The sequence below is a fragment of the Engraulis encrasicolus genome, chromosome 1 (assembly GCF_034702125.1).
Source record: "Engraulis encrasicolus isolate BLACKSEA-1 chromosome 1, IST_EnEncr_1.0, whole genome shotgun sequence".
NCBI lineage: Eukaryota > Metazoa > Chordata > Actinopteri > Clupeiformes > Engraulidae > Engraulis > Engraulis encrasicolus.
The window spans coordinates 1,032,006-1,057,895 of record NC_085857.1 but is presented as its reverse complement, the minus strand read 5'-3'; the positions used below and the strand labels follow the sequence as shown (position 1 = coordinate 1,057,895).

The 25,890-nt window shown below is 45.1% G+C and overlaps 1 protein-coding gene across 1 annotated transcript in view; it reads right to left on the bottom strand.

The window, feature by feature from the left end:
* Positions 1–25,890, bottom strand: part of LOC134446315 (alpha-1,6-mannosylglycoprotein 6-beta-N-acetylglucosaminyltransferase B-like) — a 207,429-nt gene that overhangs the window by 88,975 nt on the left and 92,564 nt on the right. The window contains exon 8 of the mRNA XM_063195667.1: positions 22,462–22,631. Coding sequence (XP_063051737.1) covers positions 22,462–22,631 — 170 coding nt within the window. The remainder of the gene's footprint in view (positions 1–22,461; positions 22,632–25,890) is intronic.

The window sequence follows — 25,890 nt, the reverse complement described above, 5'->3', positions numbered from 1 at the left end:
CTGGACCCCAACTAACTCCTCATGGTCAGATTATTGATTCGGCTTCTTGATGTGCTTCAGGACCTTGGACAGCGGCCACTGGACCCCAACTACCTCCACATGCATGGAGGACTTTTCTCTTATGCCGACCGGCTACACAACGAATAATTTGGTGGCAGCGAAAAGCCTCGAGCACAAGTGCTAATATGTGTGGACACACACGCCAGAGATAGAGAAAGAGTTTCTTTATTTTTGCATCTTTTATGCATACATTTATCTGATTTAGGCATTTTGTGCTTTTGATTTACTGTAGTTATTTATTTAACTGTGGCAAGTGGCAACACTGCTTCAGTGAATCGTACAAATAAAGCTACCCTTGAGAGAGAGAGAGAGAGAGAGAGAGAGAGAGAGAGAGAGAGAGAGAGAGAGAGAGAGAGAGAGAGAGAGAGAGAGAGAGAGAGAGAGAGAGAGAGAGAGGGAGAGAGAGAGGGAGAGAGATGATATACGGGCTGCTGGAACAAATTGCCTCATTTTATATTTTATATTTTATACTGCACAACTTCTTCAGCCTATTCTCCCTCCTTTATGATGGCAAATGAAATAAATGTATTCAGAAGGAACAGCGCTCCAGGGAAAGGCATATAAAAGAACACGCCTCACACACAATCTGCCAGTTAGTTAGCCTGTTATGAAAGGCGACACACACACACACACACACACACAGAGGAAAGATAAGAGGGGGGAGGGGGGTGCTAGGGTGAGTGAGAGAGCTAAGATAAGGCAGTGATTTGCTTGATCCGTATCTTATTCCATCTTTATAGTAGGGTCCACTCTGCAGCAAAAACACATTGAACGTAGCATCCAATCATAGGCTTAACTTGGACACACAAGTATGTACATTTCAATGTGTAGTGCATCCCCACCTCCATCCCCTTCTTCTCCTTCTTCTCCTGCTGCATTCTGCTAAAATATACAGTCCAGTGCATCCCTCTTTCTCTTCAATACAGTGCATCCCTCTTTCTATACAATACAGTGTATCCCTCTTTCTCTCCGTACAGTCCAGTGCACCCCTCTTTCTCTCCGTACAGTCCAGTGCATCCCTCTTTCTCTCCAGTCCTTTCCTTTCCTCTTTCATTACCCTACTACAGTATTCCCCCTGTCCCAACCCCCCCCCCCTCTGTCTTTCATTATCCTGCAAAATACAATGCTGCTGCGATGCTGCCGAGGCCGCTGAGACAGAGTGTGTCAGGGTGTTGTTTTGCATAAACACAAACTCCCAACCCCCCTCACTTGTACCCGTGCTTGTACCCTGGCACTGGGTAATACTTCCTGGAATCTAATTGAGCCCAGATCGGGTTCCCATGATGCAATTGTATTAGCTTCTAGCACAGGGGGAGTCTCTGCATAGCTCACTCAGCACAAGTTGCATGTGATGCGCATTCAATATGCTATGTGAAGCATTGCGTGTGTTCCTTTCCCAACCCTCTCTCTCTCTGTTAGACTTGCACTGACATTAGACAATACCTCATGGGAATCTAATTGAGTGCAGATTGTGGCTTCATTCCCATGATGCAATTGTATTAGTTTCTAGCAGAGGGGGGGGGGGCTCTCTGCATTGCTGACTCAGCACAAGTTGCATGAGATGTGTATGTGCATTCAATGTGCCATGTGAAGCACTGCACTTAGGAAGACATTCCCAGAGGCCCCTGCTGCAGCTCTACCCACAATGCAACAGCATCTCCAAATCATATTAACCCCATAGCAGTAATGGGGGAAAGCGTGACTGATTAAAATGCTAAAATGAACCCTATAGCAGTAATGGAGGAAAGCGTGACTGATTAAAATGCTAAAACGTGGATTAAAGTGAATGACTGAGGAAGCAACTCCTGGCACACTGCTGGTCTGCCAACAATACAGTGACATCTCAAAGGAACTAACCACCAATTACATGGAGAAAAGAAAAACATGGATACACATGGATAGCAGAGGAAGAAGTTCTATTGTACTGCATGGCTGTCTGCGTAATGCCAGAGTGGTTTATTTACATAATGGCTTCCTGGCAGATGACCAAGATCCCTTAAGAGTCTACTGCACTGTGGGGTATTTAGCTCAGGTGAGGTTGTTTTTTCCTTATTCTCTTTACATTGCAAACCATTCCACGGTGGAGAGAGCAAGAGAGAGCGAGAGAGAGACTCCCAATCTCTCTCTCTCATCTGTGTGTGTGTGTGTGTGTGTGTGTGTGTGTGTGTGTGTGTGTGTGTGTGTGTGTGTGTGTGTGTGTGTGTGTGTGTGTGTGTGTGTGTGTGTGTGTGTGTGTATGTGTGTGTGACCGTGACAAGTGGAGTGGAACTAAACATGAGGAAGAGCTGCAGAGCTGCAGAGCTGTGGCTGCATGACAACGACCATTTACAGGTCAACGCTTCACAGAGAGAGATGGCTACCCCAGACACACACACACACACACACACACACACACACTCACACATACATGCACACATACATGCACACACACACACAATGTGTGTGTGTGTGTGTGTGTGTGTGTGTGTGTGTGTGTGTGTGTGTGTGTGTGTGTGTGTGTGTGTGTGTGTGTGTGTGTGTGTGTGGGCGAGACCTGGCTGTGAATGAGAAGGTCAAGTGAATAGGGCCTGGATAGCGCTGCTGCTTCACTGCTTTGCTCAAATCCTCCAATAGCCTGCATCCTGCCACCTCTCTCTCCTCCAATAGGCTGCATCCTGCCACCTCTCTCTCCTCCAATAGGCTGCATCCTGCCACCTCTCTCTCCTCCAATAGGCTGCATCCTGCCACCTCTCTCTCCTCCAATAGGCTGCATCCTGCCACCTCTCTCTCCTCCAATAGGCTGCATCCTGCCACCTCTCTCTCCTCCAATAGGCTGCTTGGTGCACATGTCTCCTCCAATAGGCTGCCTGCATGGTGCTCATGTCTCCTCCAATAGGCTGCATGGTGCTCATGTATCCTCCAATAGGCTGCATGGTGCTCATGTACCCTCCAATAGGCTGCATGGTGCTCATGTGCTCTCCTTAATCAGCCCCCTGGTGGCCAATTAGGTGCAGGCATCGGTCGCCCCCTCACAACCAATGACCATCTCAGTGCTCATCTGCCATGAGCGGCCCCAATTATGAGCTTTAAAAGGTGTCTAGCTGCACTGAGGGAGCATTGGGGGCCAAGAGAACAGAGAAGAAAGTGGAGGAAAAACAAGGAAAGAGTGGTGACAATGAAGGGGATGAGAGCGAATAGGGTGAACAGAGAAGAAAATGATGAAAAAATAAGGACAGGGTGAAGATAGGAAAGGACAACTGCAGACGACAAGGAGTAAGAGAAGGAAGGACAAGTGGATAGGAAGAGAAGAGAAGGCAGCAGAGATATGAAATAAGAGTACAAGAGAAATCAACTAAATAGAAAATGGAAGAATTGTGAAGTGAAGTGTGAGAGGTAAAATGCAAACGTGGGAAGGATTGAAAGAGGAAAATAGAAGAATGACCGACTTAAACCATTTAAGCCTACCGCACCTGCAAAAAAGCCTGCTGAACTCCTGAGCCCTTTTTGGGAAAGGGTGCCCTCTGTCTATAAAAAAAATCCTAAATATTTCAGCCTCCGAAGCATATGGAAAACATGAAATAAGTTGCATGTAAAAGCTAAGCTTAAAACACCTAAACTTATGGTAACTTCATTGCACATTTCAGATAAATACCTAACACTACAACTCAAAAAATAATCACATAAAATTCCAACCAACACCTTCTTTTACTATCCAGCACCTTGGCTAACCACACTGTTTCTTCACAGACAGCTTGACAAGTTATTGTAATATGTGCTTTTTATCAGTCATATTCTCTCTCTCTCTCTCTCTCTCTCTCTCTCTCTCTCTCTCTCTCTCTCTCTCTCTCTCTCTCTCTCTCTCTCTCTCTCTCTCTCCGCCTCACCATGTCCTCACCATGTGCTTGTACCTAAAACATCCCACAATCCAGACAGGCTCGGCCCCGCCTTGGCCAACCGGTAGGGGTACTCGCCTGCCATGTGCCTGACCCGGGTTCCATTCCCAGCCCGGGTCATTTGCCGACCCCTCACTGTCTCTGTCCCAATTTACTTCCTGTCCACCTCTCACACTGTCCTATCAAATAAAGTCGAAAAAGACAAAAACATCCCAAAATCCAGACTGGATCAAATATAGTCCAGTAACTGTAGAAACAGTCTGCAGCTCCAGCTCATTGTCCGGCCTCCCAGTCTCAGCCTGTCAGCAGTGTACCAGCACCCCCCCCCCCTCTCTCTCTCTCCCCAGCTTCTCAGCCTGTCAGCAGTGTACCAGCAGCCCCCCCCCCCCCCTCTCTCTCTCTCCCCAGCTTCCCAGCCTGTCAGCAGTGTACCAGCCCCCCCCTCTCTCTCTCTCTCCCCAGCTTCCCAGCCTGTCAGCAGTGTACCAGCACCCCCCCCCCTCTCTCTCTCTCTCTCTCTCTCTCTCTCTCTCCCCAGCTTCCCAGCCTGTCAGCAGTGTACCAGCCCCCCCCCCCCCCCCCCCCCCCTCTCTCTCTCCAGCTTCCCAGCCTGTCAGCAGTGTACCAGCCCCCCCCCCCCCTCTCTCTCTCTCTCTCTCTCTCTCCCCAGCTTCCCAGCCTGTCAGCAGTGTACCAGCCTCTCTCTCTCTTTCTCTCTCTCTTTCTCTCTCTCTCTCTCTCTCTCTCTCTCTTTCTCTCTCTCTCTCTCTCTCTCTCCAGTATATATCTCTCTCTGGCCTCCCAGGACTCTCAGCAATGTACCTCTCCGTGTGATTTGTGAGCGAATGCCCTTTTCACACTTTTCACATTGAAACCGGTCCATTGTGGAGGTTAATAATGATGTCTGGGGATGATTGAATAGTGGTGGCCGTCCAGCGTGATTACTGTCACCCCAGTACTGTCAAATTTCTATCCACATCTCCATTCTATATTGGGACCACATCCCCATATACTTTGTGTTTATGCAAAAAACAACACCCTGACACACTCTGTCTCAGCAGCCTCGGCAGCATTGTATTTTCCTGCTGTGATTTGTGCGCATACATATCCACGTGCCCTTTTCACACGGCCCCTAACTGCCTGAGTGTCCCTGACTGCCAGCAAGCCATTGTGGAAGTTAATAATAATGTTTACTGTAGTAATGCATGAATGGTGTCCATACAGTGTGTTTACAGTCACCAGAGTCAGACAAACAAGATTGAGTTTTTTTATGAGGAACCAATCTTGGAATAGCAGAATGGAATAGAATGGAGGTTCTCTCTTGTTCATTATGCAGAATGGCCAAAAAACAGACAACTACTGTGAAAATATTACTTTGAGTCACATATTGAGCATAAACAGTAAGTACTGGACAATAGCAGTATTCGCCGTTGTGAAAAAAACTAGAGATGCACCGGATCCTGATTTTTAGGATCCTGCCGGGTACCAGATCCACTGCTTAAGATCCTGCCCGATCCGGAACCGGATACCGGATCCTACAAAAGGGTTGAAACATATAGTCTACTCGCACACGTGGGCCCTTTTTATTACGTTGGCGCAAACTATTTTTTAGACTCATTGGCTTATTGCCACACTGCCTGCAATAGCCGCTTCCAAAGGGATTTCACTCCATGCAGTGATTGGGGTTGTGAAAGACTGAAACGCCTAGGCTAGACATGCACCAGACCCTGATTTTTAGGTAACATGCCGGATACCGGATCCACTGCTTAAGATCCTGCCAGACCCGGATCCTGGGAAAAACCTATTATCCTGACGGATCCGGAACCGGAACAAGTTATTTTAGGCAGCACCATTGAAACCCATTCATCCTCCACTTGTCCGTGATCACCATCAAACTTCAATACCACCTGAAGAACTGAAGTCATTCTGACTGGTTAAAGATTATCTGATACTATCAAGCATGATGAAACAATTTCTAAGGAATCTACAATACTTAAAAAGTGCTTGATGCAGCAAAGAGTGAGTAGCACATGCATTTTGATAGTGATGAAAGTGTGAATGGCTGAAACATTTTAAGAACTTGTAACACTCTTGCAACAAGCAGCCCCATCTAAACCAATCTGCTAATCAGTGCCTGGCCTCACCTGAGTAGGGCTGTTATGCCATTATTCAATTACGGGCGTCACCTGCCAAGGGCCTGATGACTCTGGTCACATGGTACTCTTGCACCTGTATATAAATCTGGACTATCAACACTTCAGTTGCTTGCCTGCCTGCTGGCTGGCCTGCATGAAACAGCATAGCACTTGTTTGCCTACAAGCTTGCCTACAAGCTTGCTTACATGCTTGCACACTTTCCTCTTTGTGAAAGCTTGCTGTATGTGGCATCATTTGTGGCATTGTTGCATATAATGTGCCTGCTGCAAATTAGGCATTGCTTTGAGAGCTAGCTTGTAGTGCTGCTTGTTTGCTGTGCTACTTGGTGCAAAATAATTTTTTAAAGACTGACCAATGCTATATTCATCATTGGCTCATCAAGAGATACAGTAAAAAGCCCACCTTGCACACTATCATTGTAACATAGCACTGTGTACTCTGAAATTTTATTCATGCCCACATTTTCAAAGGACCACCGCAAACCATTTTCTCAATACAGCATAGCGCCATAGTATCATGCTCAAGGCACTCCAGTCATGGTGAAAGATGGGAGGGTGGGGTGGTAACATGGCCAGGGTACCACAGTTATGGAGAATGATGGGTGGGGTGGGAAGTTGCCATGGCCATATTCATGAATACAACTATGACCCAGTATTTGCCTGTCATCACACAGTACAATTCAACTTTTTAACTGAAATGTACTGTTACTTTACTTATACTACTGCATAAATATTGTAGAGCACTTTTAGTTTAACAATACTAATACTGTGAACGTTCTGTAGAGTACTGTTATTTAACAGTTCAATTGCTGCTGAAAAAATGTTATATACTGTGATACATTAAACAGCAATGAGCTGTATTTGATTTTTGGTGTGAAATAACAGTACAATTACAGGTAAATATAATTGCCAGTAACTGCCGTCATTTTGCAGGGAAATTTCCTTAGAGTGTGGGTTCTCAGTGTTTATCAACACGATGTTATGAGGAGGGGCAAGACACTGGCAGCCAACCACATGAGCTAATTTTTTGACCGACAGCGGTTTCCAACAATCAGAGATTGAGTTGTGTGCAGCTAAGTTTGCGCAGTCAGGTTATAAACAAAATTTAGAACTAGAGGTGCACCGAAATGAAAATTTGTGGCCGAAACCGAATAATAATTTATCACTTGGACGAATACCGAAACCGAATATTTCAATTGAGTTAAAAGTTATCAAAAGTTGGGTTTTTTTCCCCCGCTCTGCCTGACCCCATCGATGTGTCCTTGAGCAAGATACTTAACCCAAAGTTGCTCCTGGTGGCAGGGTGGTACCCTGCGTGGCAGCCACTGCCACTGGTGTGTGAATGTGAGTGTGAATGGGTGAATGTGAGGCATACAATGTAAAGCGTTTTGAGTGCTCGAAGGAGTGGAAAGGCGCTATATACAGTAAATGCAGTCCATTTACCATTTGCCATGTGATAGACTGGAGCACAAAATATACACAGTCTAACGGTTGCAAGAATTCGTGTTTTCATGCAAAGGGTTTTGTATTTTTATAATGTTTTTATTTGGTTATTTGTGTATACTTACCTGTGTTTATGAGCAAACTTTTATTTTGAAAACCTCAAGTGCGTGCGTGTGACGTAAGAACGTAATGTGGCCAGCTAAACGCCAGAAAGACACTAGCACCTCAAGAAGCTGCCACAGAAGATCAGCGCTCCGTTAAAAGTTGTCAAAAAGGACGTTTTACACTTCTTCAAGCCTGTGTAGGACTCAGACTAAGTCACCAAGGACTTTATTTCTCTCATTCGTGCACGCAGCCAACGAGGTTTGTTTTGTTGTCATTTTTGTTTATTCATTTATACTGTCTGGGTTGTGTAGCGTTTTAGCTGCCGCCATTCTAACACTGTGTATTGTATATGTTTTAGTTTTCACGGTTTTGGGAGGCCTTACAAGATTGCCTGCAAGAAATAAAACCCGTTAAAAGAAATCCTGCGTCTCGCCGTGCTTTGAGAGGAGTTACAGTGAAAACTCGGGACTGTTCATCGGCGTCGGAGGTGAAGCTTTCCCAAAGACGGGCGCGAAGCAAGACCACGCAGCCTGCTGTATCCAGTGTTCATCGCAGCCGTTGTTCAAGCTCGTCGATCACGCGCCCAGGTCGTGGGCATGGAACACTGCAGCGTTCGGGGACACGCAGATAAGTGAAACGCACACACGAACTCTCGTATAGACTGTCGAAAGGAAAGCCACGAACTGAATAAGAGACTGTTTCAAGGCGAAGCCACCAAGAAGAACACTAACAAGAGTGGACTTAAAGGGCACATGCAAGAAACGTCTTTTCAAGGATTCTTTTCAAAGGTTTAAGCTAAGTGATGCTGATTTCATGGTGTGTTGTGTTGCAATGATGCTATTCCTGTCTTGTTTACATTTGAGTCTGCATTTAAGGTTAAGCTTACTGAAGCTCATGATTGAAGTTAAGGTTAAATATGTACATATTTCTGTTTATGCTTTTGTTTTAAGTTTTGAAAGTATTTCATACGGAAGACCTCACCTGCCATTTTAAAAGGTATTTTTGGTAATTAACATTGAAGCTTATTTGCCTTCTGATTTTTAATTTAATGCTATATTTGGGTTTATTTATGAATATTGAGCCATTTTAGTGCATTAGTAGTCAGAAGAAGAGTGCAGAGCATTTTTAATTATTGAAGTATTTCAGCATACATTATTTTATTGCAGCTTAACGACGCAAGACACATCAGAGTAGGTGTTTACATTTACATACACTTTATTTACATTCACATAGTACAGCATACAGTGCGTATACATTCTTTATTTACACTAAGTATTTAAGTTGACAATTCAGTTTACATTCACTACAGGCTAGCTATGGCAGAGTTTAGTGAGTTAACACTTCAGGTAGGGCAAGCTGGTGATGGAAGTGAAGTCCCTGAACGTCTTCCAATGGATGATGCAAGGCCAGCAGAATCCCAGCCAGCACAAGAAGAACAGCCGCAGAGACACAGCGAGCGTACCCGTACCCTGACAGAGAAGGGAAAAGCTATGCAAGAGGAGAAAATTAAAACACTCCAACAAAGATTCAATTACACTTACAACAAATGGCGAACAAATGTAAAACTCTCCAAGAAGGCACTATCAGAGACAATAGAAGCGTTTTCAGAGTGTCTACTGCAAGATACCTTCATGATGTCAAGGGCCTTTCAGGAGATGTTCACCGTGTTTATGAAGACCTGCGCAGAGTCTCAACTCCAGACCAAGACACGCGTCGAAGAGTAGACATCTGCACACAAGTTTCAGATTTCATCGTTGCCAAGGTCACGGCTTACCTAGACGGGAAGCGCCCACATGAAGATGAGGCAGATTGGCCGGAAGCTGGCTCTCTTTGGAACTCCACTCTAAGTGAATTGGACTCTGTCACTTCCTTCCTGAAAGGTCCCTCAGAGCGCTCACATGCATCTTCCTTGAAGCACCAAGAAGCTGTCGCAGAGGCTGCCGCAAGCCAAGCCGTTCTGGAAGTGTTGGAAGAACAACAAAGAGAACAGTTGGAATTGCAGCATCTGGAGGCAGAAGCTAAGAGGAAGATAGCAGCTCAAGAGATAGAAGACATGAAGCGACGCCAACAGAAGGAACAGGAAGAAATTCAGTGGAGGATCAAAAGAGAGGAAGAGGCAGCTGAAATCAAAGCCAAGCTGGAAGAAAAGCGACTAAAAATTCTAAATCTAGAAACAGTCAAAGAGTTCAATGCTGCGCGAGCAAAATGTGAAGTGTACAAACAAGGGCTAAATATCCATGAAGAGTCACAAGATGTCCTGGTAGCAGTTCGTCAGCCATCACTTCCTGTGAGAGGTCCTCAGGCGTCTACACCTCAAGCTTCAGTTCGTCAGCCATCGCTTCCTGTGAGAGGTCCTCAGGCATCTGCACCTCAAGCCTCGCAACCAACAGCTACGTCAGCTAATCCAAGCACACTAGAGCTCATCAAAATCCTGTCTGATGCAATGAGTGCAACTCGTATACCTGTTCCAGAACCAGCAATATTCTCGGGTGATCCGTTAAGGTACAGCGACTGGAAGTTGTCATTTGAAACGTTGATCGACCAGAAAAACATCAGAGAAAGGGAGAAAATATACTACCTCCGCAGGTATGTGAGCGGACAAGCCAGGAATGCACTCGATGGCTACTTCCTTCTTGGAACCGAGTCAGCATATGCTGCTGCATGGGAGCTGTTGGAGGAGAGGTATGGAAGCCCATTCACCATCGCTAAAGCATACCGAGATAAGCTTCACGCATGGCCCAGGATTGGAGACAAAGACAACACTGAGCTCAGAGACTTTGCCGACTTTCTTCGCAGTTGTGAAGCTGCCATGCTACATGTCAAGGCACTGGAGATCCTGAACGACTGCAATGAAAACAGGAAGCTTCTTGCAAAGTTACCTGACTGGCTAACCGCTAGATGGAACCGGAAAGTCATGGACATGGAAGAAGAGAATGGCAAGTTCCCAAGCTTCAGTCAGTTCGTCAAGTTCCTCTCAAGAGAAGCAAAGATCGCCTGCAACCCAGTCACATCCCTGCATTCGCTGAAGCAAGATGAAGCAGAAAGGGCAAAGCAACCAGCAAGCAACAAGCAGAAGCAGCTTAACGTTGAAGCAAAGACTCTAACCACAAGTTCCAATGAGCAGGCTGCCAAAGCATGTCTGTTCTGCAAGAAAACCGGCCACACCTTACATGTATGCAGGAAGCTCTCGGAGGAAGAAGTCGCAGACAGAGTCAAGTTCATCCAAAGCGAGAAGCTGTGTTTCGGTTGTCTTGAAGTAGGCCATTACTCTAACACTTGCAGCAATAGGAGTGTCTGTAACACTTGCAAGAAGCGTCACCCTACATGCCTGCATGAAGAAAGAGACAGAGGAGAGCGAAAGACACAAGTCCAACAAAGTCAAGACAGTCAAGCTGAACAGGATGAAGAAACCATCACAGCCTCTACTTCACACAGAGTTATCCAACATGAACATGGTGTGCAAACAGCTGCAATAGTTCCTGTGTGGCTCTCATCTGCGACTCATCCATCAGAAGAGGTGCTCGTTTACGCCCTGCTGGACTCACAGAGTGACACAACATTCGTACTCAGTGAAGTTGCAGCTGCTCTAGACACAGAGAAAGACCAAGTCAAGTTAAAGCTCTCAACTCTGACTTCCACCACAGTAATGCAGTCTGAAAGAGTGAAGAACCTGCAGGTCCGAGGCTTTAGGTCGAACAAAAGCATAGCCTTACCGCCATCCTACACGCGCAACTTCATTCCCGCCAACAGAGCCCACATCCCCACCAAACAAACTGCTGAGGCTTGGTCCCACCTAGAGCACCTGAGAGAACACATCGCACCTCTGCAGAGCTGTGAAGTCGGCCTTCTCATTGGCTACAACTGCTCACAAGCCTTACTCCCAAGAGAAGTCGTGACTGGTGAAGCCAACCAGCCCTTCGCGCAACGTACTGACCTGGGGTGGAGTATCGTAGGCCATGGCAAGACCTGTGTGGAATTTGAAGACCCCGTCAGCATCAGTCACCGCATAGTCACCATGCGAGTCTCACAAGACACCGATTCTCCTGTCGACCTGAAGGCTGAAGTTCATCACACGAACAGATGCAAGATCAAAGAAATCCCTCCGTCAGACACCACCAAGATCCACGAGCCACACTTACCAGAAAGAGCCGGAGAAGATGATCCCATTGCTCAGGATGACATCAAGCACCTGTCCATGAGAGAAAACGGATCTCAAAGAGCGGCCGAGGTCAATCCAGCCGAATATGCCTCTAGAGGGATGACAGCAGAGCAGCTCAAAAGCAGCAAGCAATGCCAGCAAGAACTACAGCACAGAGAAAGCATGGTGGGAGAGGTGAAAGATGATGATCCTGAACTTCGCAAGGCTACAATGGTGAACCCAAGGGCAAAGGAAGACAAGTCATCATTGCACCACCAAACAGTCGCCAGACTGAAGAGACCGATCCAAGTACACAAAGGTGTGAAGGAAGGAACCAAGAAAGAAAGAAGATTACAAGAAAGAAAGGAAGCAGAACTTACCATCGCCAAACCGGTTCAAGAAGAAGCATTCTCCGTTGAGATAAAAGACCTGAAAGAAAAAGGAAATACAAAGACAAAACACCACAGACGCACCAAGTTGAATCCGATATTGAATGAAGATGGAGTCCTGAGAGTGGGCGGGCGCTCAAGTCAAGCCGTGGTACACCCGCACATTAGACACCCAGTCATTCTTCCTCCACCGGGACAACAAAGAGCAAAATGGCAGAAGGATAGAAGAAATCCAATGGTGGATGACATTGTGCTCCTGCAGGATGATGAAGACCCCAGCAACGAGTGGAAGTTGGCCAGAGACTACGAAGTCTTCCCATCATCAGACGACAGGGTCAGAAAGGTCACACTATTAGTTGGCAACACAACAGGTCCGTGTACTTTTTCGTTCATTCATTTTTCTTTTTTGAAATGAAAAATGAAAATCAAAAAAGGGCTAAATTGATTGTTTTGTTTTAAGCAATGCAAGCAGAAATGGCTGTATTTAGTTTTCAGCATGTGTTGCCTCATATGAAAATAGTATTTGAAAAAGTGACAACATTTTTGATCGATTTTCAATTCGTAATATTTGTTTATTCATTTATTGAAATTCATTTGACTGACGCTATCGTTTATCCGGAAGGATAGGCTATTTGCCGCCTGACTCGCACCAGTCAAGGCTTAGGTATTCCTCTATAGCGACCATGGGGCATAGAAAAGACGCTCCAGAAATTCAGCCAGGGACATAAAAGTAAAGTAGAAGAATGAAAAAAAACACAGCCTTGACATGTGCAGGCCTAGCATGTATGCACGGCACAAGTGATATGGCCAGCCGTGGAGCTTGCCGAACGTCCGCGTTGTTGAATGAGCAACATTCCATTTATGGACATAATTGTATCGGTTAGGCTATTTAATTAAATCGATAGCCTTCATAGCTCATTGTAGGCCACATTTTCACACCTAGGATATATACAGTACAGTAGGCTACCTTAGGTAAGAAATAGTCCAAAGCAGTGGTATGTAATCGACAGCCATATGATTATTGTAAGGTTGATGTCTCACGTTATTAGTTTGCCACCATTTGCTTATTAGCCATCTTGCAGGTTAAACATGTGAACGGACGCAACGACTAGCCTTCAACAAAGCAACTAAGTTGAGTGGGCCTATTCTTTCGCTCGCGAGTTTGGAGCTGATGCGCACGCGTTTTCGAGGTTTAAAGAAACTACCTCTGTTTATGTAGGCTATGCACGCTTGATACACGTTTCACTTTGGTGTATTTAGGGCATTAGTGGTAGTATGCTTCCAAGTATGCTGATCATCAGATCGGTCAAAAACCTCTATGAGTCAATGACGTTAACTCCCCGTCAACTTTACCGTTGCGCAGCTGTCCTTCACTGCATGCGTGTATTTTCATTACACATTTACATTACAAAATGTGATGATGTCTGAACAAATAACATCATTTGCCAACCTTGGTTGAGCAAGATGGACAATTTGCTCCACAAATACGCACTTCTGTTATTAGGGCACTATGCAAATAGCCTACGATCTATAGGCATAAATAATCACATGAAATCTCAACTCTTGAGCAGGGCGCCTGTGAGGAAGATGTTTCGTCTCAAGGACTACCGACAAGGTTGGAGATCAGGAGATGAAGGGTTAAAATACCGAGGTCCAAACTATGTTTCTAATGTATGCGCAATTTTATTTCCCAAAAAAAAAACAGTGCACGAGGGCAACCAAACGAAAATGACCAAACTGGCACAGACAACGGGGACATTGACGGGAACGTTGGCAGCCCTGATGATCAGCAAACCTTCACCATTTTCATCTCTGGCCTGTAAATGTAGTCAAACTGGAAGCACCCAGATGCCACTAGTGCCTCAATTACACCATAGTGAAACGTGTGTTAAGCGTGCATAGCCTACATAAACAGTGGTATTGTTTTAAGCGCTCGTCAAAAGCATGCGCGTCAGCGCTCCAAACTCGCGCTCCAGTGCTTCCAATTTGACAGCAAAAGAATATGCCCACTAAACTTTGTTGTATGCTATTCTTGGCGTCCGTTCACAGTATGTTTAACCGGCAAGATTTCTAATAAGAAAATGGTGGCAAAATAATAATGCAGGACATAGGCCTAAGGTATCTTACAATAGCCTAACCATGCCTGTCGCATTCACCACTGGTTTGGACTAACCTTGTTCCCTAAGGTGTATATCCTACGTGTGAAAATGTAGCCTATAATAAGCTATGAAGGCTATCGATTTAAGTAACATTAAGATTGATCAAATTATGTCCATAATGTTGCTCGTCATTCAATAAGACGGGCGTTCTGCACGCTTGAGGCTGGCCTGGCCATATCGTGCCGCGCAGCGCATAGGCCTATTACGCCTGCCCTGCACATGCCAAGGATGTGTTTTTTCCCATTCTTCTACTTTTCTGTCATTTACCCTGGCTGTGTCTGAAACGCGTTTGCTTATGCTCATGGTCGTCGCTAGGTAGGCCTATCTACCTTCGCTGGTGCGAATCAGATGGTAGGCCTATATATTCTTCCGGGTAAAAGCGCCAGTCAAATTAATTTCAATAAATGAATAATCAAATATTGCTAATTGGAAATCGATCAAAATGTTGTTAAATGTTCTAATACTATTTTGGTATGAGGCAACACGTGCTGAAAACCAAATACAGCCATTTCTGCTTGCATTGCTTTAAACAAAACAAGCAATTTCGCCCTTTTTTGATTTTCATTTTTCATTCCAAAATAGAATGATGAATGAACGAAAAAGTACACTGACCACAACACATCACACAGAGAGTAAACCTAAAGTTAAGGCAGAAGGTCACTACATTACTTAAGACAGAGTAGAAAGGTAATATTTGAATTTACAGTTCATGGTTCAAGGTTCACATTTGACTTGCAACAGTTTTGTTTTAAGTTTTTTGAAATCCCACAGTAAGTATGGTGTGATTTGGTGGGAGTGTAACGGTTGCAAGAATTCGTGTTTTCATGCAAAGGGTTTTGTATTTTTATAATGTTTTTATTTGGTTATTTGTGTATACTTACCTGTGTTTATGAGCAAACTTTTATTTTGAAAACCTCAAGTGCGTGCGTGTGACGTAAGAACGTAATGTGGCCAGCTAAACGCCAGAAAGACACTAGCACCTCAAGAAGCTGCCACAGAAGATCAGCGCTCCGTTAAAAGTTGTCAACAAGGACGTTTTACACTTCTTCAAGCCTGTGTAGGACTCAGACTAAGTCACCAAGGACTTTATTTCTCTCATTCGTGCACGCAGCCAACGAGGTTTGTTTTGTTGTCATTTTTGTTTATTCATTTATACTGTCTGGGTTGTGTAGCGTTTTAGCTGCCGCCATTCTAACACTGTGTATTGTATATGTTTTAGTTTTCACGGTTTTGGGAGGCCTTACAAGATTGCCTGCAAGAAATAAAACCCGTTAAAAGAAATCCTGCGTCTCGCCGTGCTTTGAGAGGAGTTACACACAGTCTATCTCCCAACATACGCCAAGACCCCACAATGGCTACATTAAAGAAGCCCCTTAAAGAGGCACAAGGTAGGATGATGTCATTTGTGCGGTGTCCGTGGCATGCCTGTCTCAAAACCTACACCGTAATGAAAAAAACGCTGTTCAAATAAACTCGCTGTGCGACTGTTTTTTTATCACGGAATGCCAGCAGTTTATACAAATCTGAATATGGTTTGTACAGCGATGTTTTCAAATGAAAAGTGTTTCCCACGACACTCCTTCGGACCGCGCTGCCAAAAGTTGCATGTGGGATTTTCTGGCAGCGGACCGAAGTGGGCGTGAGAGCCATCGTTCACTTACTCATGACTCGCACAAGCATCGACTGACTCGGGACTGTGATTAATTAAACTTTTAATCCTACCTGGAGCTCAAATCACATCTTTCCCCCTGCCCCTACCCCCTCCTTGTATGGCCACCTTGGGTTCCATGAAAGGTGCTATATAAAACAGTTATTATTATTATTATTATTATTATTAGTAGTAGTAGTAGTACTAGTCGTAGTAGTAGTATTACAATGATCTTTTCCTTCATGTACTGTTGAAATGATTTGAAGTCATTCTCCTACACATGGCTTACTGTATTGTGTGTGAGCGGTGGTAACCAGTGGTTGTTGGAGGTTGGGGTGGGGTGGGGGGTATATACATTTATATATATATATATATGTGACTGTGTGTAATGTATGTCTTTGATGTTTATGGGACTCCCTCGAAAAAGAGATGGATAATCTCAAGGGGCTACCCCTTAATAAAATAATTGAATTGAATTGAATACACAAGTGTGTGTCTGTGTGTGTGTGTACATGTGTGTGAGTGTGTCCGGCCATGTGACAGGGTAGTTACTGTCAGCACAACTGTCCTCCCCATCTCAGCATGACAGCACTACAGCTTAACTCCTGTTGCACACGTAATTTAAAGCATCCAAGATGGACGCCATCAGCGCCTTACGGGGTGACGGATGGTGACAGGAGCGCTGCGCTGTGGGAGGACTACGGCACGCTGATATACAGCCAATCCCATGATGCCTTGGGGGCAAACACACACTTACGCTCTCGCTGGCAACCAGCAGGGGAGGAAGACATTAAATCATGAGCTGGCTGGCCAGTCTTTGACATATTTTGTCTCCATCAGTAACAAGGCAACACATAAGGATGTATGCATGACCGCTTAGTGCTGTATGGGTGTGCAAGTGTATAAGTGAAAAAGAATGAGAGAGAGAGAGAGAGAGAGAGAGAGAGAGAGAGAGAGAGAGAGAGAGAGAGAGAGAGAGAGAGAGAGAGAGAGAGAGAGCAAATGTTTATGCCAGTGTGTTATTATAGCTATATGTGTGCGCACGGGTGTGTGTGTGTTTGTGTGTGTGTGTGTGTGTGTGCGCGTGTGTGTGTGTGTGCGCGTGTGTGTGTGTGCATATGTGTGTGTGTGTACTTGTGTGTGTGTGTTTGTTTTGTGTTGTTTAGCGAGTGCTCGAGTGTGTGTGTGTGTGTGTGTGTGTGTGTGTGTTTGTGTGCGTGTTTGTGTGTGTGTGTGCGTGCGTGCGTGCATGCTTTCATCAAGTGACAGCTGATTTAGTAAGCCCTTCGGTAGCCAAACATGCCCATGTCTCCCCCGTTGCTTTCCTGCGTCAGGCAGACAGATTTACACCCACCAAGCTCTCGTCTGAATCATTTAGAGGAAAATAAAGTCTGCCGACTTCCTGCTGCAGGATAAAAAATGACATTGGGGACGGGAGATAAACAACAGCATGTGGAAACCGCCAGATCAATAGTGTTCAACGCCACCACTAAATAACTCAAGTTAAACAGACTTAAAGAAAATGCACGTCCTGAAGGCGGAGCGAGTGTTTTACGGACTGCCTCGGGCCATATACTGTTTACCTCGGGAATGGGACAATAACAGGAATAGTTAATAAAGTTATTCTATAGTCTTAATATATCTAATCAAACAAAGTACCAGACTAGTAATGCAAGCAACAATATCAATGTACAGTTACACCAATGATAACCGACAGCCGGACAAAAGATGCATCTCAGAGCCGTATATAGAGAGAGTCTGGCCAACTATGGGTTTGAACGTTCGAGCTATCCCTGGTCACATGTTTTATGGACGCCATTTTCGTTCCCCACGCTCCCAATAATGAGCATTAACAGATATAAAAAATTACGCTTCACTATAATATTATTACATTATTATTATGACAAACTGTTGTGCATATGGCTGTAGTGCAGGGCCGGGTCAGGAGAAAAAAACAGCATCGTTTAACTTGTGACAGAAACGGAGGATTTGGGACATACATGGATATAAACTCCCCTTTATGGAATATAGGCCTAAAGGCCTAAAGGTCAGAATTAATAACCGGAAAGCAGCAGGTTTCTCTGTGTTGTGTGAGGTAAACATATTTTTCCCCCCTTCGACTTTTGTTAACAATTACTTTTGAAAGAAAGAATGATGATGGCATGCTCTCAAAAACTCCTGTCCGCACTTTGAAAACGAATGAAGTTAGGTTTCGGTCATAACTTGAAATTAGCTTGTCAAATATTAATTGCCACCTGTAAGTACTATACTGTGAAAACATAACTTTGCCCACCAAGTTATTATTTCTGTCGCGCTAATAAGGTCCTTTCCCCCTGCGATTTAAACTCACGTCCAGTCTCATACTATGAATATCCAGACTGAACCTACGAGCATCCAGACTCATCCTACAGTTCTACTGTCTGCAATCGCGATTATGCACTGCTGAGCACATCGTTATTTTTAAACTACTAAATCTCGACACAACGTGAAACTTTGGCGCAAGTATCACCAGGGTCCCTGTACATGAACTTGACCATCATTGTGAATATTATTTCTGTACATTACTTAAATATCGACTTTGACGTTGGCTGTACCTAGGCAACAACAACTCGGAAGTAACGCTTGAATGCACTGCTGAGCACATCAAAACTATGCTGACAAAACCCTCTTTTAAGCAAACTCTTCTATACGAACAAACTTGTTAACGTTTGTTTTCATATGTTGGGATCTTGATAATACTACAACCCAAGTTTGATGGAGTATGAAGCCTTATTTGTATTTTAGATCCAGGGATTTTGACGGTATGCTGCCCATAGGGTTACACAGTAGAATCCTCGCCGTTGAGAGCGAAAATGCCGTCCATGATTCGAGTTGGCTAGACTCTCTCTATATATGCTCTGATGCATCTGTCTATGCACTGCCACCTTGTGGACACAGGAGGGAATGACAATTGAAAGAATGCGTTTCAGGTGGACGGATGGACCGTCAGACAGACCGACCGACCAACGGTCGGACATACCCTCTTATAGAGATGCTAGGATGCATCTAAAAATAGCAAGCATTCAGTGTTGGGAAAATCAGAGAAATAAAGTTGTACATTTCCAAACCGGGGGTCATGGCAAATGACCCTTAACAGCCAAATAATTTCCAATCCACAGACGACTGTTGTCTATGCTGCTATTCCAGGTTACTGTACATCTGGTCATGAAATAGAGACGAAATAGACGTCCAGATGCAGCCGAGCGAGACGTGCCAAGCTGTCCTGTTTTGGTCCATCAGCTAGCAAATAATCCTGAAACGCACGTATTTAAACTGCGGTTGAAATGTGAAAGTGAAAGCCCAACTGGGAAACTCCAACTCCCATTGTCATTGTGACGACACAGCACTCCACAGCACACAAGTGTTCACTGCACATGGCACACAACGAAATTGCATTTATGCCTCACCCGTGCAAGGGGGCAGCCCCCAATGGTGCCCCAAATGACATTGATGATGATGACTATGATTATAATGGCTGCAACTGAAGCATTCAACGCACGTGTGTCAATTCACTCTGCTCTTATGGCTCGTTCCCCAGCGGTAAGAACTTGATGATGCGTTCCCCAGCGGTAAGAACTTGATGATGCGTTCCCCAGCGGTAAGAACTAGATGATGCATTCCCCAGCGGTAAGAACTTGATGATGCATTCCCCAGCGGTAAGAACTTGATGATGCATTCCCCAGCGGTAAGAACTAGATGATGCGTTCCCCAGCGGTAAGAACTAGATGATGCGTTCCCCAGCGGTAAGAACTTGATGATGCATTCCCCAGCGGTAAGAACTTGATGATGCATTCCCCAGCGGTAAGAACTTGATGATGCATTCCCCAGCGGTAGGAACTTGGTGATGCATTCCCCAGCGGTAAGAACTTGATGATGCATTCCCCAGCGGTAAGAACTTGATGATGCGTTCCCCAGCGGTAAGAACTTGATGATGCGTTCCCCAGCGGTAAGAACTTGATGATGCGTTCCCCAGCGGTAAGAACTTGATGATGCGTTCCCCAGCGGTAAGAACTTGATGATGCGTTCCCCAGCGGTAAGAACTTGGAACTTCCCAATATGCAACCAGGAGTAAGCTACCTCCCACTTGGAAGCGTTCCAACCAGCAAGTCAAACAAACTACAAACATGGAGGGACAAAAATGCATATACACTTTCTCAAGGATGTCAGTAATGTAAACAATGAGGTGTGAACAACACCATGCGTTTTCTTCATTTAGCTGCATTTCATCTTTGAAAGAGGCAATGCCAATACAATATAACTACACCTTAGAAAGGTTCACGGGCGGTTTGGCAACCGTGAACTTTTCCGAATCAACTCTATTTGTCTATAAAATGATGATTGCTGAGTAATGTGCAAGATAAACAATTCATAACACTGTGCACTGCCGCTGCTGTGATGACATCACGATTGTCAATGGGAGGAAGTCGGGGTACTTCGATTTGGCCCCAGCTCGCGACTTGAACATTCCACTTCAACAGGCGTGCCAATGCATTTCTGCAAGTAGGAGGTCAGAAACATCCCATCTCCCAGCGTTGGGGAATGTGCCATAATGCATTAAACATGATTCAGCCATGGCACACTTCTTTAATTATCACCTGTTTACTTACAATAAGTTGTGTGTGTGTGTGTGCGTGCGTGCGCGTGCGTGCGTGTGTGCGTGTGTGTGTGTGTGTGTGTCATAACAGCTGCCTCCACACTGGTGAGCACACACGGGAGATGTGGAAATACTCGAGATATAAAATATTCATGAATTTTGAAACACGCCCATGTTTGCATGATTACACAGGTACACACAAACACAAATGAAACAAGATAGAATGCTTTCTACACTTGTATGACCTCTGCTCTTCTTAAATAAATAACCAGTCTCCAGTGTGTTTCAAGAAACACTTTTCCCTGGCAGTGAACACCAAAGAGGTTCAGAACAAAAAGGTTCACACACCCATGACGCGCTCACTTTTAAAAGGCTTTGTTCTCCAAAAGTGCCCGCTTTGAACATCACAGCGGGTCACACTCAATTTCAGAGTAGCCATTTATTATTTCCACTTCACACAATTGCACATCATGACACTGCACAGCACCCTTGGATTTTACTCTCCCTATTACTGCAGACCGAAAACAGAGGAACCCTGAAGATCAAAGAGGAAGTCCTTTTGCTTGCAGCTAAACTGCCTGGAATTTGGCTAAGCATGACCTCGACGAATGAGAATCATTACAGGCAGTGTCACCCCATGTCACTTTAACCTTGCGCTTCGAAATAAAAAGACAATCATGGTGCAGTCAGTGTGCACAAAGTTGCAGAGTCAAAAACTCACCCCTGGAGTTCCTCACACACACACACACACACACACACACACACACACACACACACACACACACACACACACACACACACACACACACACACACACACACACACACACACACACACACACACACACACACACACACACACAAACAAAAACACACAAAACCGCCTTTGATTCCTGTAGCACCAAAGAGGTTTTCCAAGAGTAGCTGCTTGTAGCATCGGGTCTCGACTACGTACATGCAGAGTCAAAAACTCTCCCCTGGATCTCCTTGACATCTTACTATAGCTTTATGGCCTCTGCTGATCTTAAATAAATCAAGTGTGTGACAAGAATCACCTTTGATTTCACAGCAAAGACAAAAAGGTTTGCACCAGACCTGCTTTAAAAAGCCTTTGTTTTAGGGCTGTCCTAAACGATTATTTTTCTACCGATCAATCTATCAACTATTTGATTCGAAAAGTCGATTAGTCAAACGATTAATTTTTCAAGTACTCTAGCACTTTAATCTTCAAGAAAATTGGGAAAAAAGAAAGAAACCGTTAAAATTAGGTCCCTGAGCTCACAATGAGCTTTAAATCATGATAGTAACTTATATACTCTGAGATACAATGTTCAAATCATATGTGCTGGGCAATTTTAGGTTTCAATAAAGTAATAAAGCATTAGAAAAGAAAGTAAAAAAGCACTGAATTAAATGAAACGATTAGTCGACTATGAAAATTGTTGCAGATTATTTTTTATAGTCGATTAGTCACGATTAGTCGATTAATCGCCCCAGCCCTACTTTGTTTTCCGGACGTACCTGCTGTTATGTAACACCACAGCAGGTCAGGCTCAACATGAAGACAGCTGTTTCTTTCCACTTCACACAATAACACCTCTTGACCCCGTGACCTTGAATAATGTCTTTACTCCCGCTGTTTTCAGCTGATTTCCACAGAATAAGAGGAAATAGAAATAGAAACCACAACACAGTTGAAGTTGAAGTTACAGCTCAACATGAAGATAACTTTCCACTTCACACAATAACACCTCTTGGCCCCGTGACCTTGGATTACGCTCGCTGACTTTCACAGAATAAGAGGAAATAGAAAGACAGCACGGTGTGCACACAGTTGAAGTTGCAGTTTGCAGACTCACCCCTGGAGCTCCTTGACGGAGACGGAGATCTTGAGGTTGTGTCCGAGGACGTAGAGGGCGGTCAGGATGTCGGCCCACTGCACCATCTCCCCCAGGGGGCCCCCCTTCAGCACCTTGGGGCTAAACACGTCCCCCGACTCCTCCGTCAGGAAGCCCACATGCACCAGGATCTGGAGGAGGAGGAAGAGGAAGAGGAGGAGGAGGAGGAGGAAGAGGAGGAAGAGGAGGAGGAGAAAAGAAGGAAGAAAGAAAACAGTTAGACAAGTCTTAATAGATAGAAGCAAAAGAGGAAGACTAAAACTGCACCAAAGACTAAGATACAGATGAAGAGCAAGTCTGCGAGACGAAATACAGTTGGACAAGAGGAAGAAAAAGAGTTAAAAGGAAGGAGACTTTGAGAGAAAAAACAGAGAATGGCGAAAGGAAGAAGAGGAGGAGGAGGATGAGGAAGAGGAGGAAGAGGAGGCAGAGGAAGAGGAAGAGGAGGAGGAGGGGGAGGAAGAGGCAGAGGAGGAGCAGGAGGAGGAGAAGGAAGAGGAGGAGGAGAAGGAGGAGGAGGAGGCAGAGGAGGAGTAGGAGGAGGAGGAAGAGGAGGAGGAGAAGGAGGAGAAGGAGGAGGAGGAGGAGAAGGAAGAGGAGAAGGAGGAGGAGGAAGAGGAGGAGGAGAAGGTGGAGGAGGCAGAAGAGGAGGAGGAGGAGGATGAGGAGGAGGAGGAGGAGGAGGGAAGAGCAGGAGGAGGAGGAAGAGGAGGAGGAGGAGGAGGAAGAGCAGGAAGAGCAGGAGGAGGAGGAAGAGGAGGAGGAGGAAGAGGAAGAGGAGTAGAAGGAGGAAGAGCAGGAGGAGGCAGAGGAGGAGGAGGAGGAGAAGGAGGAGGAAGAGGAGGAGGAGGAAGAGGCAGAAGAGGAGGAGGAGGCAGAGGAGGAGAAGGAGGAGGGAAGAGCAGGAGGAGGAGGAGGAAGAGGAGGAGGAAGAGGAGGAAGAAGAAGATGAGGAAGAGGAGGATGAGGAAGAGGAGGAGGAGGAGGAAGAGGAGGAGGAGGAAGAGGCAGAAGAGGAGGAGGAGGCAGAGGAGGAGAAGGAGAAGGAGGAGGAGGAGAAGGAGGAGGAGAAGGAGGTGGAAGGAAGGAGTAGAAGAAGAAGAAGAAAAAGAAGAAGAAGAAGAAGAAGAAGAAGAAGAAGAAGAAGAAGAAGAAGAAGAAGAAGAAGAAGAAGGAAGGAAGGAGAGAAAGAAAGAACACGGTTAGACAAGTCTTAATAGACAGAACCAAAAGAGGAAGGCCAAAGTAAAAAAAAAAAAAAAAAAAGCGTCAAAGACTAAGATAGAGATGAAGAGCGAGTCTGAGGTGCTGTTTCCACGTAGCGTAGCTGGATATTTTTATATGTGGATATTTTTGTCATTTTTCTTTGGTTTTGGCCTTCCGTTTCCACGTAGCAGATATTTAAAATCCAGGTATAAAAAGCAGGAGAAAATAATATCCTGTTTAGGGGGCTAAAACACATTTATTACAATGGAGGATTTATTATTATCCACATGTTGCGTTTACACCTAACAGGAGAAAAAAATATCCTGCTAAAAAATATCCTGCTACGTGGAAACAGCACCTGAGAGACAAACTGCAGTAGGACTAGAGGAAGAAAAAGGAGGGAGACTGTGAGAGAAAAACAAGTGACAGGAGGGGCAAGGTTGAGGCGTCCTGCACAAATGAGTTCAATGCCACGCTTCCTGTGGAGGTAAGTGAAGTGGGGTGTATACTAGCCTGATTACCATGACTTGCAAATCTCTTCAAGACTTGGTCTGACCAAGAGCATAACAACTAACATTCTTAAACGTCATGGTTGACCCACCTCCCTTGGTTTGCTACTGGTCGAAGGCAGAATAGGCTGAGCCAAAAGTTTAAACCAAACATGTCTTAGTCCCAATAGAACGTCTCTGCTTAAACAGCGTCACTGCCTTGAACACGCCTCTACCCAGGACGGTTGGAAATAATCGAAGTTGATTAGTTCCCGACAAAGTGGATGGAGTTTCCCACTGTGGAGGGAACCCGAAAGTACGTGAACAAACAATTTGCCAAACAATTTGAGTGTGTGTAGCTGAGCCGAAGGTGTTGCGTCACTGCGAGGGTGCATCCAGCACGAGACAGATGATATAGAACCGTTGTGTTCCTCTGGGCAGATGAAGAGGGGAGGAATCAGACAGACAGGTCGACAAGGGTAACTCTTCAGGAGCAGGTGGTTTACAGGGGTAACTCTTCAGGAGCAGGTGGTTTACAGGGGTAACTCTTCAGGAGCAGGTGGTTGTCAGGGGTAACTCTTCAGGAGCAGGTGGTTGTCAGGGGTAACTCTTCAGGAGCAGGTGGTTGTCAGGGGTAACTCTTCAGGAGCAGGTGGTTGTCAGGGGTAACTCTTCAGGAGCAGGTTGCCAGGGGTAACTCTTCAGGAGCAGGTGGTTGTCAGGGGTAACTCTTCAGGAGCAGGTCGCCAGGGGTAACTCTTCAGGAGCAGGTTGTCAGGGGTAACTCTTCAGGAGCAGGTGGTTGTCAGGGGTAACTCTTCAGGAGCAGGTGGTTTACAGGGGTAACTCTTCAGGAGCAGACCGAATCTCTTTGCTGCTTGAATAATCAGACTATACACCGTCTTTTGAGCTGCTTACTAGAGGAACCATTTGCCTTTGCCTTTGGATCTCTGCAGCGTTACCAAAGCTGTCTCTGAAGTTGTCCTCCACCCAGAGCAAGATGGGGATTGGCTGGCAGCAGGACGATTTTGGAGAGAGAAACTAATTTATGGGAAAAAAGACTAAAGGGTGAGCAAGATGAAGAACAAGCAGGTAGAATCAAATAGGAACTTAAGACAGAGAGAGAGATCAGGTAAGAAAAAGGTAAATGAGATAAATGAGATCTTTTGTCTGGAGGTAAACGTGGGACTGCACTGCTCTCTGAAGTGATTAAAGGCCTCTCTTGTTCAGAGGCTAAGCGCCTCATTAAGTTTCCTTAAGATGAATCCCTTTCCACCACTCACTCTCACACCTCTCTCACCCTTTCTCTCCACTCCCCGCTCTTTGCCTCAATCCATCTCTTTCTCACTCTCTGTCTGTGTCTGTGGTGCCTGAATTCATTCCCAATTATGGGCTTACCGCCACAACACCTGTAGTGCAAGACAATTCTGTGTCTCACAGGAGGGGAACCACAGTGGAGTAGTCTACTTTTTTATGGTGGGTATACTGTATATTTCAGCATTTTTTGAAGTGGGTATACTGTATATATTTGTGCTATTCAAAATAATGGCTCAATCAATTTTAAGTGGGTATACTGAAATCCCTGAAATTTTGAAGTGGGTATACTCAGTATACCTGCGTTCTACGTAGACTACACCACTGGAGAACCAAAGCATTCTGGATGTTAACTATTGGGGTGCAATAAACTACAGAGCAC